The sequence below is a fragment of the Talpa occidentalis genome, unplaced genomic scaffold (assembly GCF_014898055.3).
Source record: "Talpa occidentalis isolate TD23 unplaced genomic scaffold, MPIMG_talOcc4v2.1 talOcc4.7, whole genome shotgun sequence".
NCBI lineage: Eukaryota > Metazoa > Chordata > Mammalia > Eulipotyphla > Talpidae > Talpa > Talpa occidentalis.
Genome location: NW_023605083.1, coordinates 24,432,009 through 24,449,582, shown reverse-complemented (window position 1 = coordinate 24,449,582; position 17,574 = coordinate 24,432,009). Strand labels below are relative to the sequence as shown.

General features: G+C 36.1%; 1 protein-coding gene across 23 annotated transcripts in view; it reads right to left on the bottom strand.

Annotated features, from left to right (window-relative positions):
• Positions 1-17,574, bottom strand: part of RFX3 (regulatory factor X3) — a 275,282-nt gene that overhangs the window by 7,380 nt on the left and 250,328 nt on the right. For 21 of the 23 annotated variants that reach the window (XM_037491495.2, XM_037491503.2, XM_037491499.2 and 18 more), the window contains 2 exons: positions 16,311-16,464; positions 29-91 (listed from right to left, as the gene is read on the bottom strand). In XM_037491495.2, the coding sequence (XP_037347392.1) occupies positions 29-91; positions 16,311-16,464 (217 nt within the window). The remainder of the gene's footprint in view (positions 1-28; positions 92-16,310; positions 16,465-17,574) is intronic. The other 2 variants (XM_037491502.2, XM_054688855.1) reach the window with 1 other exon arrangement.

Here is a 17,574-nt window from a genome sequence, read left to right as displayed (position 1 = left end):
GAAAGGGTGAGACAGAAGTTCTACTTACATTCGGAAGTTTGCTTATAAAGAGTTCCATGATAGGAGTATTTTTTTCATCTACAAGGTATGTCTATAAAGTAATAAAACTGATCTTATTTTGCAAACATACACACATTTTTTTTCAACCTACACATGTATTGTTCTTCATAGTAGCTACCTTGGGAGCTTATACATTTATTCCAAGGTCCAAGGTTCTGGAATTCCTCTTTGACAACCAATTTCAAGAGTTAGTGCATTATTCAAGAAAGCCCATCTGGTTAATTTATAACCAATTGTGACTCTAAACAACACTCCATATTTATTCACTGTGCTTGGTCCTGGGTTGATTTCTTTTTACTCACCAAAATCAAATTCATCTCCATCACAATTCAAGTTATTCAACATAGTATGTTGTTTTACTCTTTATTATTTCTCAGCAGTTCAAAGGTAGTTTGAAAAGAGGCATTCCACACTATTTTAAGCCATGGCAGCATTATTGGAACAAATGTGTAGCCTTCCTAGGTGACTGCTTTGAAGGGGACAAGGGCCTCTAGATACATAACTCCTAGTATGCTTGTTTGAAAGACTGTCCCATTACTTTATAGATAAATTCCACTGGGCAATACATATAAAATCATAAATACGGAACTGTTAGCTTGAAATTGTTCTTGATAACCTGTATACTAGTCTAAATAATCACATTTTAAATTATGTAGAATTTCTTGAATTCAAGACTATAACTTAAGCAACAATAACAAAAAACAATGTGACTTATTCTACTTTTAGTATTATTTAAATATTTAGAACTAAAAACAGAGACTGTCCAAAGTTATACGTTATTTCTAATCGATACAACACAATGAAAATTTCCATTTCTTTTAAATGAATACTTAACAGTACCTAAGATCCCAGTCTGAAAATTATACCTACAAAAAGTAAACATTCCATTTGTTTTTGAAAACTCTCTAAAAGCTGCTTAAGACTAAATTATTATTACCATTTGTGAGCAATAATATCGAGCAGCTATTGACTAATCATTAGCACTTGACATATTTGAAATTTTTTTTTAAAACATTGATTTTAGTTGCTACTTAACTATAAAAATGTCAACTTCCTTAATACAAAGGTTTTCCTTAGAAACGCTCTGCTTAATCTAAATGAATTCATCTGTTTATTCAGAATACTGAAAGTGAAATCTCTGTGATTGTTAGTATCATTAGCAACTCCCCTCGCAAAAAAACCCTGCATATTAAATGTGGTGTGTTTGCTTCTCTGTATTGTGCTGGTCACTGTACAAGGACCTCAGATAGGAGGCCTCAGATACACTGTCATTGTCTCTAGGTGTCTCTGACATCAGTGACAAAGTTCCACAAATAAGTCAAATAAGAGGTTTAAAATAAAAAAACCTTTATAAATAGATGGTAAGATTTTTGTTTTTAAATATACAGCTGAAGGCAAAGGTTTCTTTAATATGTACACAAAGGGGTTTTTTTACATGTAAGGAAAGATTATGTGATTATAGAAAACCACTTTAATTCTGTAGATAGGCTGAGTAAGATTAGGAGAATCAGTTCATTCACTACTCACTGGTCAAATATTTGAGAGCTTATTATGTGTTAGGTATGGTTCCAGGCAGTTCTAGTGAAGTCAATTTGTAAATATCCCCTCTTTATGAAGGAAATAGAAGCTGCTTATATTATGAAGGATAAGTAGTGTAGATAAAAATTAGGCAATTTAGGAAAACTTAGAGGTTTTAGAGATAGAGGTAATTAGAAGGGGAAATTGATGCAGAGGTTTTCAGAGTGAGCAGCAGGTAAAAGTAGCAGGAAGGATATGAACGGTGGCAGGGAAGACAGAGAGGGCACAGGAAGACAGGATCACACAGAGATGACAGTTCTCTAAAACCAAAAATAGAGGAGGAGGAAGAGATAAACAACTGGATTAAAAATGGAGGCTCCCAGGGAAGAAAAAAGATTACTGTAAAGTTATAGCCCTAGAAATTGAAAAACTGTTCCTGTTTTCTACTTTCCCCTGTTGCACAGGGGACTGCAGCCAGTGACTATTCATTGAGGTGGCATCTTACAGCTTATAAAGTACTTTCATGGTTCAGTATATGGTAGGATTTCCCTCAAATATTATGACTTTCTCAATATTGCTTCCTTAGAGAGGTTTGTCCTCATGACTTTTCTAAGAATCTGCTTCCCTGTCATTCTCAATCATATCCTTCAAAGCACCTACCATAACACATAATGCTTACTTTACCCCCCTCTTCTAATATGGCTCTTTCCCAACAGTAATGCCAGTGTTGGAAGAGCAAGGACCTTCTCTGTTCTCTTCATAAATGCTTCTCAATTTCTAGTGCAGCACCTGATGCACATTAAGGGCTGAATAAATACCAAATGAATGAATTTGCTTCTTCATTTCAGACACACACACACACACACACACTCTCACATGCACGCGCACACACACATTGGCAAGGTAGAGTTTACATTTAATCTTAAAGATATTAAAAGCAATGAATCAATCTGTTTAACATGATATGGAAAATATGGTAGATTTGAGACCAGATATTCTGACCTTCACTTTAGGAATTTAGGAAAGTATGTGTGTTCCATACATGGAGGAAGGGATATAAATTAAGGAATTTTAAAATGTTTTATGGGGTTGGAAAACATATGGCCTTTGATGCATGTAGGAATTAAAATTCTGTCAGCCAGACAGATAAGCAGGGAATGTTCTAAGTAGAAACAGAATAGATCACAGAGAAAGCATATCTGTTATTTTAAAGAAGAAAGATTTTCTACACCAGAAACCATTTCCTTCAGGCCCTGATATGGGATCACAATAATGAACACCTTCCAGGACAACAGCAGACTAAAAAATGTGTGGTCAAGGCAGTCAGTGGGAATGTGTTGGACCATAAATTCACGATGAGACTAGTAATGGCCATAAAGCATAAACTGTTTTTCTTATGAGAGGTCAAAAAGTAAATATTTTAGGCTTTATGGTCCTGTTGCAATTACTCAATTCTGTCACTGTCATGTAAAAATAGCTATAGGTAATAGGTAAATGAACAGGTGTGACAGTATGCCAATAAAACAAAACCAAATGATGGCTAATCCCTGGTCAGAAGAAAAACTTCGAAAGCCCTGGAAGCTCTGCTCCAGTTCACAAACAGTGAAGGGAACAAAAGATTTTTTAAAAAGATTTATTTATTTATTTATACAAGCACTGAGTACAGTCAGAAGCACAGGAGGGTGAGAGAAATCACCAGAGCCAGAGTGGGGAACAGAACAGGCAGACTTGACGAAATACACTGCTGAGGGGAGTAGCGGGTGCAGCAGGAAAGGTGTGTCGTGCCATGTAGGACCCTCACCCGACGGCCAAGGATCAAACCAGCGCTGCAGAGACTGCGGGCAGCTTCGTAGCCCAGCGCTCAACCGCTGCGCCACCAGGGGGTGCCCAGGAATAAAAGATTTTTATCTTTAAGGAAGGCACAAGGATTTTGATCAAGGAAGGATATGGAACCAAAGGTTGAAGACCTAGCAAAGCTCAGGTACAGGGGTATCACAGTGAAGGTCACAAAGAAAGAAAGGTTAACTTTTAAAAAACAAAGTAAACTGGAAAGTTAATCTGCCTCTATTTTCTCTGGAGGCTTACATGCATAGACAGAGATGAGCAAGGTTTGCTGTTTAATAATGCAAATCAGTGGGTGAAAGGGGAAGATGTCTAGAATGTGAGGTATCTCATTCTAGATGTGAATAGTTTACACAGAAGACTGCAAGATTAGAGATGACTGGGAAGTGGGGCAAGCCTCCTAGATGGGAAGTTCATTCTAATTTGGATGGTGTGAGGAGATGTGAGGAGATAGTCCATAGGACAAGTTCTCCATAGGTAACAGCAAAATGGGGAGTAGTTCCAGATGATTGCAGTTTTCAGGATGGAGTCATCAATGGAGAAATGACAGTGAGATGGGTGTCAAGGACAGGAAGAAGTAAGAAAAAATGATATACTGGAGGAGCAGTCTATAACCCACAAGTAATAATGGACTTCATTAAGAGCAATGTAGCTTTCATTCCTATTGCTGCTCTAACAAATTACCACAAACTTACTGTCTAAGATCAATAAGAAAACTATTACAAGGGACTATGGTGAAGGTGAACTAGTGGTGGGAATTTTAAGGGGAGTACACCTAAAGGGAGAAAGCATACAAGCATACATTGCACAAAAGTGAATAAAGATGTGGGGGCCCATTTTACTGCCTGTTATACATATCAAAGCTATTTATTTATTTTAAACATTCCTGTTTATTTTTCACAATATAGAATTTATCCCCTCATGTACAGTCACCATAGTTTTCTAACATCTAAGCTATTTTAAAAAAAACTGTGACATTTGTCTGAAAAACCATTTAATACTTTTTCTACTATTGGAGGAAGTACAACCTCCAGATAAAGCTGTTTGGAACATACTATTTTTTCCCTTAATTTTGTTTGTTATGTATATATTTTCAACACACTATTATTAAGTCTTTAAGATACCTTTATGTTATCTGTGTTATTAATGTCAATTTCTAAGCTCATCTTTCAAGAAAGTGATCTAATTGCTCAAATTATTTCTTAGACTATCAGTTCAGAATTAATACAAAAAACTAATACAGAGTAGAAGGCAATCAAATACAGTTCTCCTGAATAATTAGTCAGGAGATAATTAGATATTTATATACCCATGGAAAGGAAAGTGCAAGGAAAAGGAACTAACAAAAGTCAGGGACCTATGTCTGCCTGCTCATCCATCCCATCTATTTACACCTACCTACCTACTTATTTAATCCTCTGAAGAAATGCCCTTTATGCTTATTTTCTTGATGAAAAAACTAAGACTTAGCAAGCGTGTATGTGTGTGTGTGCGTGCGCGCATGTGTGTGTATTGTCCAGGTTGCATGGCATTACATGGGAAATTTGGAATTAATTCCGATTGGAGCACAGTATGGGAAGGACAACATAGGTATGGCACTAGTGTAACTAAGATTTGAGCCACACCTCTACCAATATCAGATATATAATCCAGAATAAGTTGAACTCCTTGAGACTTAGGTTTCCTGATGTATGAAATAGAAGTAACATGAGGATTAAGTGTGCTCATGTTTGTAAAAGAGTCTAGACTAATGCTTTTACAAAACAAAGTCATACTACCTTCAAAACTCAATTTTTCAAATACAATTGATAAAACCCTAGAATTCCATTCAATTGTAAGGTCATAAGGTAGTAATTTGAAAATGAAATGCCTCCAGGTATATGGGACTATAAAGAGGACTTACTGAAAAAGAGAGACTGTGGCTTAAGGTGGTTGGTACTATGAACTCTGTCTAGGAGTGATGTTGAAGTTAGTTTCTGTACAGACCAAGTCACTCAGAACTCTAACAAAAACATGAAAAGAACTGGCATAAGCATGAGTGGTATGAGTGTGTGCGCTATGTTTCTTTGGTGGGATGGAGATAATCATACAGTCTGAAATGGCAAATAAGCTCACATGAACACCAACATGCAAACTCTGTGCTAAGGACTACTACTCTCTCTGGTCTTCTGAGAAGTCAATGAAGAAATAGGATTCTTTCAAGTTTTCCCCATAGAAGCAGGATGACTGTTCACATGCAAATTTGGAACTTCCTGACCCAATTTTAATCTTTTCAACATTTTATACTTAGCTTGAACTTCGTAATATTCTGTATTTTACAAATCTTACATAGCTGAGTTACCTCCTATGGTTTTCATTCTACTAGCCAAAGTAATAAGAAGTGATCACAAAAGATCACATAGTGGCACGTATTTTGGATGTTTTTATAGTGGAGAAAAATGTCTTGACATTTTAATAAAAAGGTGTTTCACAGCATTTAAAAAAAAAAGTCTTCCAAGTGAAAACTAAATTAATCAAGGCATTTTACATTTAGCATTGATATAAATTTCACAACTGAGGAAAACAGTTGCTGATTTTAAAATTATTTCCAAATCTATAAAATTTGCAAAGAATATTAACGTTCCATTTGGTAAAATCTTGTATTCTTTGCTTTTTTTTCTTTAAGTGTACTTTTCTATGTATTTCCAAATAGTCTTACTGAAAGCTACTAAGAAGGTCACATTTCTGCCAGTTTGCTTCACACTGGCAAATTCTGCTCTACACTCATTGCTGGTCCTTCTCCTTCGGGCTAGTCAGCTATCCTGGCAATGTGTGTGGTTGGTACCCTGTACATAGGGTGGCATATTCTCATCATGATGCTTTCTTTCTTTTTTTTTTTTTTTTTTTAAAGATTTATTTATTTATTTATACATGCACTGGGTACAGTCAGAAGCGCGGGAGGGTGAGAGAATTCACCACAGCCAGAGCGGGGAACAGAACAGGCAGAAGGACCGAAGTACACTGCTGAGGGGAGCAGCGGGCGGCAGGAGAGGTCTGCGCGCCATGTGGGACCCTCCTCTGGTGGCCGGGGAGCAGCCGGGGATCGAACCGGCATCGCAGAGGCCGTGGGCAGCTTCGCAACCCAGCGCTCAACTGCTGCGCCACCAGGGAGGCCCATCATCATGATGCTTTCTAATTGTTCAGGCTTTAATTGTTTTTACCCTAGACCTCTCTACAACAGAAACACAACAGTGTACACATAGTTATATCATTGCTAAGTCACTAAAAAGCACTCTCAAGTGAGCTTGTAGGTAGTGAAGAAAAAAGATGTTTATTGTTTTTGAAGAAAGTAATTTCTAAAATAGGAACATATAACACTACCACTGGGCCAAGACAAGAGGGGTGACTTATCTGAGTCCTACACCTTGGAGAGACCACTTTTGCTTTCCTGTGGACATGGTTTTGCCTACACTGTAAGAAGTCCAAAGGGCCAAGTGCGGCCTTCTAGAGCCTGTTTCCCTCCACCTCCTGTATCATCTTCCTGTTATCTAGTATTCCTTGCCTAAAGGCTCTGAGTTCCCTCTCAGTCTTGTGCAGCTCTCTTCTACAAGTAAACCCTTCAGAAGAAAGGAGGGGCAGCCCCCAAGGGTCAGCTACTTGCAAAGGGTGGACAAAACCTGTACAATGGACTAAAATAACCACAGTATGAACACAAGGCTATTCATAGTATAGGATGGTCTAAGGGCCTTAGTCTGGTTGTCTATGTCACTATTTTCTGGCACGGAACTATGAAGAAACTGAAAAATTTATTTACTTACCAAGCTAGATAGAACAGATTTTATTCATGGTTTGATTCATAAATTTTAAAACATTTAGACATTTGGCAACCTAGGTCCTATAATTGAGAGGGTTGGGCCTAGAGGCATATCCTTTATGTAATTAGAACTATGGGTTGCAAAGAAAGTGCCTTGATGCTCTTAAGACAGGTTCCCCCCTTGAGGCCATTTTCATTTTTTACAGAAAACCATGGCATCAGTTTGTTACATCAGAGTACTTTTTCTAAAACTGAAATATATTTGACATGTAACTTTAAGGTATATATCTTGTTAATTTCTTTATATATTTGTACACTGTAATATGATTGCCACTGTAGCTGCAAACAATCTGAATACCCATCCTTGGATGAATGGATGAAGAAAATGTAAAGTTTATGTATGTATGTGTATATCTGAACACATACCTACATGTTATACACAAGCACACAGATACAGAAACACAAACACACACACACAATGGAATATTACTCAGTCAAGATGAGTACTTCTTACTTTTCATTATACCACCTCATTCAGGGGGAAGATTATGAGGAAAAAATCATTAACTGGAGAACCAGTGATGGTGTGTGTGTTGAAACATGTTCTCTTGTACCAAGAAAAAACTTTACACTAGTGTTAATCAAGTTTAAAGTACTTGTAGCATTATCACTCAAGGTTCATCCATATACTTGCAGAAAAGATCTCATATTTATGACAGTTATCTTAATATAGTGATGGTAAAAAGTAGAAAACAATTTCTGTGAATTGACAAATGCATTCACCTCAAACAAGGGCTAATTCTTGATCAGTAGGCCCAGCAAGCACCATCTTCACCTGTGGTTGTGAACAAAAATACTAGAAAGACAATGAATGGCGAGTCGCTTACACTGGGTACAGGATAAGAGTATGACAAAGAGGCCAGCAGGGGGAGTTGTAAGGCTTAATCTATTGGTTGGGGTTACCAGGTTAACTCTTCTAGAATAGCTGAAGAGAACTGTGTGCTGAAATTTCTGATACTACCATGCTATTTCTGATACTACCAATATATTTCAGTTTCTGAAATATATTTTAAAAATCCTGACTTTCTATTCTCTTTCCACTTCCTAACTCTTTAGGAAAACTGCTCTCTATTTGTAAGCACTTATGAAATATTATTAAACAAGCACAGTCTGGGGAGAATGTGTACTTCCTGATCTAGGAGCTTTATTTTGTTGATGAGAAATCCAGCGTATCAATCAGAAATCCAATTGACTAGTCCTATATATCTTAGTCTATTTTTCCATTATTCTCTTGCACTTCTTTACTTGATTAAGCATTTTGAGCATCTACTGTGGGTTTGTGTTTAGACCACAGTTATGAACAATACTTCACTTCCTGAAGAGGGAAGCACTTTAAACTTGATCAATACTAGTGTAAAGGTTTTCTTGGTACAAGAGAACATGTTTCAGCACACATACCCTCACTGGTTCTCCAGTTAATGAGGTTCTAGTAAAGAGCAAGCAAGGAATAAACCAAATATAGGGAACTAATGAGCAGGGTTGCAGAGGGACAGGGTTATGATCTTGGGCTGATGAATCAATAGGTGATTTTCTCAAAAGCAAGAAGAGATAGGAAGAGAATGACAAACTACAAAAGAAGAAGAAGAATTGGAGAATTTCTAAGAGTTAATTCACAGGAACTTAGAGGATGAAGGTATTGGGGAAGGGTCCAAGTCTCCTCCTATATCTTTCCTCCAGGAGGGTCATTTTTGTAATTTATTTTCAACTTGTCAGAATTGTGCTAATGTAGAGCAGCACATTTACAGCACACTACAAATTCTAAAACAATAGTTTTGATATAGGTCTGGTCTGTGGGTGGGCATAGAGGAACAGAAGGGCATAGTTTGTTGTTTTTTCCCGCAGATTTAGCACTCCAATTGCACTTTGCTTAGACTAATATTCCATTTAGTTTGCATAATATGACAATCTATTAACAAAAAGCGGAAAGGGGAAGGGTGGTAGATCTATCAAGATGTACCCTGTAACGCAGATGAAAGAAGCCCTAGAACAAAATAATGAAAGCTTACATGTTAAGCATTTAGCATGCAATATACAATCTGTTTTCCTCGCTGGTGAAATGGGGCTTCTAGGTTTTGCTAGATTTTGGTGAATATTAAATAAGAAAATAAAACACCTAGTTAGCATAGTGATTGTCACAAGGCAAGTCATCAAATCAGAAAAACTGTGACTTAATGTATAAGATGCTTTATTATAAATAATAGGTGACATAATTTTTAATAAGTATTTCTTACATTTTCTAAGTCACAACTGTTCTAAGATGGTTTTATTCTGCAAATGGTTTTAACTTGTGATATGATTCATTCCTTTTTCAGATATTGTATAACAAGTCTATTATTCTACAGTTTTATTTTCAGTGTCTCCTCTTGTTGCAGTAGACTAATGCTCACTGAAAAAGTTATTAGTTTGATTTTATTTTAAGTACCCTAGCTTATTTACCACAAAGTACTTCTATCAAAAGAAATATTTTCTTAACTTTTATTCTAAAATATCTTCCAGTGAATTATGATTGTTCTCCAGATTTTAGGTTTGGAAGATATTTCTATTTATATTTCAAAAGTTGGCCATATACGTGGCTTGGATATAATAAAAGTGAGTATAATTTAATTTGATAAAGATAACTTAAATATAAAGATAAATATAAATTTATACAAATATAAATTTAATTTGATAAAGATAAATATAAAACTGGTTATCACAAAATATTATTTCCCATGCAATCAAAATTTATAGATTTGGTGACTATATTAATGAACTATGTATATTTTAAAGAATATATTATACAGATCATAAACTTCCAAAGAGAAAGATTCCTACTGGGAGTGCCCCAGTTCCTACTCAGTAAAGGGTGTTTGGCTCCACACCATTCAGTTCTCCCCTTCCCAGGGGCTGATGGTGAAACTGCAGCACTATAGTACCTAGTAAAAAGAACAAGGAGAGTGCTTTGGGCTGCATTCCCCATCCCCTAACCCTTTGTACTAGTACTGACCTTGTTAAGTATACTGAGGCAGACTGCAGGGATTCAGATTTGGAACCCCAGAGAGTGAAGATAGCAGAGGTGCCCCAAACACAAGCCAGCACTTCCTCCCAATTCCCACCAGCAAGTAGGCACCTCTAGGTCCCTCCCAAACTCCCTGACTCAGCAGCTGTAAGTTCAGGTCTCTGGACCTTAGAAGCCTGGAAAGGCCAAACATCTAAAATCATATAAAGTTGGTAAATGTTTTTAAAAAACACAGTGCAACATGCTGGAAATGTAGAAGTACTGCAAACCTCTAAGTTACTGTTAAAGATACTTAAATAAAAATATAGGGAAATCTAAAGAAACAGAAAATATAACACATGACACCTTGAGACATCAAGGGAATATCACAACAAGGAGAAAACTGCTTTTTCATTATCCAATCACAAAAATAGTAGATTTTATCTTCCTGTCAGATACAGAGTTCAAAACTGCCAAGATAAAGAAATCAATAAAATGGAAGAAAAGTCAAAAAATGATCTGAGAAAAAAATTAATATAAAGAAAATAGATTTGAAGCTCTAAATAAGTAAACAAGAGAGATGCAGGATATAAAAAGATCAATAAAGGAGACAAAAAATTCAAGATAAAGCTATGAAAGCAGAATAGGTTAAATAAAAGATTGAATAAGTGACTTTGAAGATGGTAATGCACAAAGGACTCAAATGTAAGAAAAAAGAAATGCAAAATAAAATAAGATGAAATGATTCAAGAATCTTTCAACTCCACTAGGAAAAGAAACATAAGGATAATAGGTGTTTCAGAAAAGGAAGAGTGAGAAAGGGAAGAAGCAAAAGATGAAAACTTCCTAAACCTGGGAAGGAATTAAACATACAAGTCTATAAAGCTGAAAGAACTTCTAAAAGTAATGAGGTCTGGTTATCTAAATGTAATGAGATCTACACCAAGATACATAGTCATGAATCTTCAAAAAATTCAGACAAAGCGAGTCTATCAAAAGTGGCTAGGAAAACAAAGCAGATAATCTATAAAGGTATTCCTGTCCGGATTATATCAGACTTCTTTATTCCCAGTGGAGAATACTCCTTCTCCTGCAAGTCTCTTGTTCAGATATGAGGGAGAAATAGAGGCCTTAGCAAAGAGAAGATGAAGGATCTTTTTAGTGTCTGATACCTCTCCCCCAAAAACTATCAATTTAGCAAAGTTTGTAACTATTTCTCAGGTTTTTTCTAGCTGATTTATGAACTATTCTTACTCTAAGCTCACCCCATCCTGTAGCAGTTAATAAGCCAGGTGGCTAACAGCAAGGACTTTGGTACCAAATTTCTTGATTTCAGAACCTGATTTTAAAACTTAGTAGTTATATGACCTTGGGCAAGTTATTTCAAGGCTCTGTGTCTCATTTAATCATCTATAAACTGCTTTTAATAATGATAGTTACTCATAGGATTTTGTGAGTTATTAAGTCAATATACATAAAACACTCAGAATAGTATCTGCTGCTTAATCATTAAGTGGGTGTTAGCTTCATTTGAAAATTTTGGCTTTTCATCCAAATCCAATTCTGCCTGTTGTATGCTGAATTTGATGGTGTATATTTGGTCTCTCTAGAGCTTCAACCTAGATTTACTGTGAAAACTTCTGATCCATACTCTCTTCCATCTCAGGCAGAACCTGTGCATTTTTCTTTGTGCCACCTCCAAATTCTCACTGTCTCCATACATTTAATTCCTTTGTCTTGTTCAGATTTTTTTTTTTGGGGGGTGACCATTCCTGGCCTTCCAAGGGTAGATTAAGCATCTACACAGCTTTAAGTATTCCCATATGCTCTTAATTTTCCTTTTAGAACTTACTAGAATTTGTAATGATGTAGTTATGAGACTATTTAATAAATATATATCCCCTACTAAAATGTAAGCTCCTTGAATGCAGGGTCAAACTCCACTTTGTCATTATATCCCCCAAATTATAGTGTTTCGTCTATAATTTTTTTTTTAAGATTTATTTTTATCTATACAAGAGCTGGTGTACAGGCCAGAGTTACAGGAGGGTGAGAGGATTCACCAGAGACAGAGCAGGGAAAAAAACAGGCAGACAACTGAAGGCACTGCTGAGGGGAGTAGCGGGCGAGACAGAAGAGGTCTGCCTTGCCATGTGGGATTCTCTCTGGCCGGCCGGGAATCCAACCGGCACTGCGGTGGCTGTGGACAGCTTCACAGCATGGCGCTCAACCTGCTGCACTACAGGGGAGGCCCAGGTCTATAAATATTATGTGGGAAATATTTATTAAATAAATGAATAAATAAATTTCACATATAAGTCTAGTTTCAGCATAAGTGGACATGACTTGCCCAAGATTATACCACTACATAACATAACTATAAGTAGAATTCAGTTCTGTTTTCTATAATTTCAGGCCTTAATCAATTACATAAATCACACAAAGAACCTTAAACTTACTTTGGTGCAGGTTCTACGATGAAAAGTAAAAGCACAAGTCAGAATGGGAGTATTTAAGGTAGTTGGGGATAATTCGTCCTCCTTGAAGTAGGAGTTAGGATGAGCAAGAGAGCATTAGGCTGAAGGTCCAGAATCATTTACATAGTGGTAAAATGATGAGAAAATCTTGGTAAATAACAACACAGAAAAGACCACTATGACTGTAACAGAAAGAGTAGCATGAGAGAAGAGGTTGAGGTTGATCAGAGACAGGGCCACATCATGTGAGACCTCATAAACTACCTAACTAACAAGAAGAGAAAGCTGAAGGATTTTAAGTAGGGGATAACACAATCAGCTCTGCATTTGCATATGATACTTGCTGTACTGAGCAGGGTTTGGGAGAGAGTGAACTTAGTAATTGGTTGAATAAGGCAGTCAATATATAAAGACATGTAAGGGATAACACTCAGATATCTAGTGTGATCAACAGTGAGGATCACAGTACAATTTATTGAGAAAGAGCCACTAGCAGATACATCAATAATTTAAGTGTCAAATAAGCTCCCCAAAAATAATCACAATGATTATTATTTTTGTGGTTGCTGCTATTACTGATGATAGCAATTGAGGATAATGGTGATCTTAATTGATTTCTGCAGATTTGGCATGATGTGTTGCTCCCACTGCACACACAGATACTTCTGAACTTGGTGTTTGGAAAGGGATGTCACCTAAGGGGCTAAGAATGCATCTAAGGCCAACATGTAAAAACCTTTATTGTCTTCAATCTTAGTTACAGGGTAGGATTAGGATGACATTTGAGGGACACATGAGAAAAGAGCCTTCTTTTTTCTTGAATTGACTTATCTTTATCCGGAGAATAAAGAAATTTTAGATATGAAACTATGATTTAGTCAACAGGTCTATCATGCCCAACAGGTCTATGAGACATCAATATTTTATGGGGAGGAGAAGCCTATACCATTAGCTTTAATTGGCCTGGAATGAATAATGGATGAGCTCAGTTGAAAGGATTTTCCTACAAACTGGGTAATGGAATAATAAGCAGAAAAATCAAGACATATGCATAGATCTTTGATCTTACTGAAAGTATTTTATGATCTACATTTATTCATATTCTTTGCTTCATGTGGCAATCAATTATATTCCTTTATATATAATTAAAAAAGAATGCCTATTAGGATGATTAGTTGGTAATGTTTACTATGTAAGGCCATTTTAATTCTGGTTAGTCAGTACTGTCTATACATGAATGAAAGGAGGTTGCTATGTCTTCACACTGTGTGACCAGTTCATGTCCACTGCCTTTGTTCCCTAGAGATGCAGGGAAGCAAAGACCATGCATTAGCCACATGGTGTTAATGAGAATCCTTGTTATCATTATCCTTCTCATCCTGTTAAAGTTGTCCCAAAGCAGATGAGGTGGATGGGAAATGTGTTAACTCTACCAAAAGGCATGTCTATTTCAGAAGATTTTAGCCCTGAGTTGAGAAATTTTATAGTACGTAATCTACACACCAACTGGCCATTTTGTAACTAAGCATCTATAAAAAAATAATAGGCAATGGAGGAAAATCAAATCTAAGAAAAGTCCAAATTGTTTTGGTCACATGAGGTCAAATGACAGTGATTCTTCACTTGTAATCAGGGAAATGCAAATCAAAACTACAATGAGATACTATCTTACACCAGTGAGAATGGCACATATTAAAAAATCTAGCAACAACAAATGTTGGTGAGGTTGTGGAGAAAAAGGAACTCTCTTGCACTGTTGGTGGGAGTGCAAACTGGTCCAACCACTATGGAGAGCTGTGTGGAGATTTCTGGACCTCCTAAACATAGAGCTTCCATATGATCCAGGTATTCCACTCCTAGGTATTTACCCAAAGGACACAGAAACATCAATTCCAAAGAGCACCTGCACCCCTATGTTTATAGCAGCACTATTTACAATAGCTAAGCTTTGGAAACAACCCAAATGCCCAAAAACAGATGACTGGATCAAGAAGATGTGGTACATATACACCATGGAATATTACTCAGCATTCAAAAAAAAGATAAACACATGCCATTTGCAGCAACATGGAAGGAGCTGGAAGGAATCACGCTCAGCGAAATAAACCAGAAAGAAAAAGAAAAATACCGGATGGTCTCACTCATAGCAGGAATCTAGAAAACTTAAATAAGGGACCAGGAAAAAGAATAACTATAAGAAAGAAAATATCAAAATCAACAAACAACTATGAACCAGAGACACTGATGGGGGGGTGGGGGGCGGGGAGGGGAGGGATTGGGTTCAAAATAAGGGGGTTGCAATTGTATGGGGAATATAAAAATAAAATTAAAAAAATGACAGTGATTCTTGCTTTAACTCACATATATAAATTGGCATGTATATAAATACAATCACCATTAAGGAACATTATACAAAAACATATAGATCAGTATAAAGCCAAAGATTTTAAGGAAGAAAGAAAGATGAATAATTTAGTTGACATTTTGAACAAATATGACATCTACTTTATTTATATTAGAAAACTTACAGATGCCCTTCAGGTGTATAAATGTATTTTATTTACACCTTTATCAAATCTACTAAACTAGGAAAAACATCTAATTATTTATTTTCACATTTTCTATTTAAATAACTACATATACATAACTTAAAAATGAGTATGTCTTTACTACTTGTGACAATTTGTAATATTTTCTAACCTGGTATAATCCAGCAAGATCTCAAGTGCCTTCCAATTCAATATAACAAAATGAGTCAATACTGAATCATTGGAACATCTGCATCTCCATCTCATTAAATTAAACAACCCTCATTCATATTAAATTCAGCTATTTTTTTAACATTTGTTGAAAATAAGACATCTAGACACTATTCAGAATTCCTAAAGAATATATTTTCTCCCTATATCATGATTAGCAGTATGGATTTAAAATCTGATGCATATTCAAAACAGATCTCCACTACGTAGTAGCTATGTAAGCATTTAAACTGTGTTTTGTCTTTCTAAATGAATCTCATACACTAATATGTAAGACAAGATTGCTTTAACATTTTAAAGACTTAAGGCTGTGTTAAGCATATAGCAAGTGCCTCCAAAGTGTTAGCTACTAGCTACTACCACCACCATCATTATCATCATTATCCTTCTGAGAAGGAATCATTCATTTTTGTTTTGGGGCACTTGAAAAAAAGAGTACAAAATACAAATTAACTTGTCTCTCTGTATTCCTATCTCCCAGCCTTATTAGAAAAGCATCAATCTTTATTGTTTTCATTCAGTAAAGTTTTTTTTCCATTGCAGTGATTTGTAAAACTTTCCTTTTACACAGGCACCTTTATAAAATATGGAAATATCCCTTGAACTTTCACGTGATAGAATCTATAATTTTAGAATATTTTGAGTAAGAAAGCACATATGAACAGTGGAATTTAAGGCCCCCCAATAATAATCCACAGTCCTTCCAGGGTCTCAGACTGATTGGTTAGGAACAATTGCTTTATTTAATTAAATTGTTGATTTAAATAAAATTCAGGTTGTTTTTAAAAAATTCTGCGGGTCATAGCTCTTATAGCTTCTCTTACCTCGCCCATGACTGCTATGGGTGTCTCTCCCGTTGCCTGAGCAACTCGATGTTCTACTAAGTAGAACATATACTCATCGTAGAGGAGACGGATCAGATGGAAGGAGCCAAAGCTAGCAGCACTGCGTAAGGTTAAGTCCCGAATAACCATTGAACTGTTACAAAAGAAAAAGATATATATCAGCCAAAATTAGTGATCAGCATTAGAGTTAAATCTACTTTTCCTCTTAAAAGAATCAACTTACAGGGACTCCCTGGTGGTGCAAGGGGTTGGGACTTAGCCTATGAAGCTGTCTGCTGCCACCACAGCAAGAGTTCAATACCCGGCCGGCCAGGGAGCAACCCATATGGTGCAGCAGACCTCTCCTGACTCGCCTGCTGCTCCCCTCAGCAGTGTACTTCGGTCAATCTGCCTGTTCTGTTCCCCACTCTGTCTTTGGTGAGTCCTCTCACCCCCCACACGTCTGGCCTGTACCCTACTCTTGTATGCATAAATAAATAAATATTTCAAAAAAATCAACTTACAGGTCTAAAAGTTTGGTACAGTACAAAATCTAATGTGGAATGATTTCATTTTTTAATTTATATATATTTTACAACATTGTTCATTTTTTAACAATGTTTGCTTTCTTTTCTGATTTCATTATTGAAAGAGGTTCAATTCATTTAAGGCAGGGTTCAATTTATTTAAAGCATTTAAAGCAATGAATCCCAAATGGAATTTATCACCCTTAGTGATAAATAGTTAATCCTCTCAGTTTGACTAGAGCTCCACAGATTATCAATGGAAAAAGCATTTCACTATTTCACTATCATAGGCAAATCTGCTGACTATTTTAAACTTGAGCCGGATCAGAAAAGAATTTTTTTTTAAATAATCTGCTGTCCTTCAGCTTTATTCATAGAAAAGATTTTGAATATGAGCCTACTGATTTACAATTGCTGTTCCCACTACTACATTGCTTTGCACATTCCTGTCCTGTGTAATTTTTATCAATAATAAAAATAATGGTTAGTGTTGATCATGTTATTACTGTGAAATGTGTATATATCATCCTCATATAATCTTCACAGAGACTGTGAAAAACAGGTAAAATTATCAACAGTATATTATGAATTGATATTAAAGTTATTGTCCAAGGTCTCCAATCTAGTGACAGTTAGCTAATTAACATGTGTAGGTCTTTAGGGTTCCCAATTAACCTTTCTCAATTGTATAATCATTGTTGTACTTTCCTCCATATGTGTTTTCATATCCTAACCAA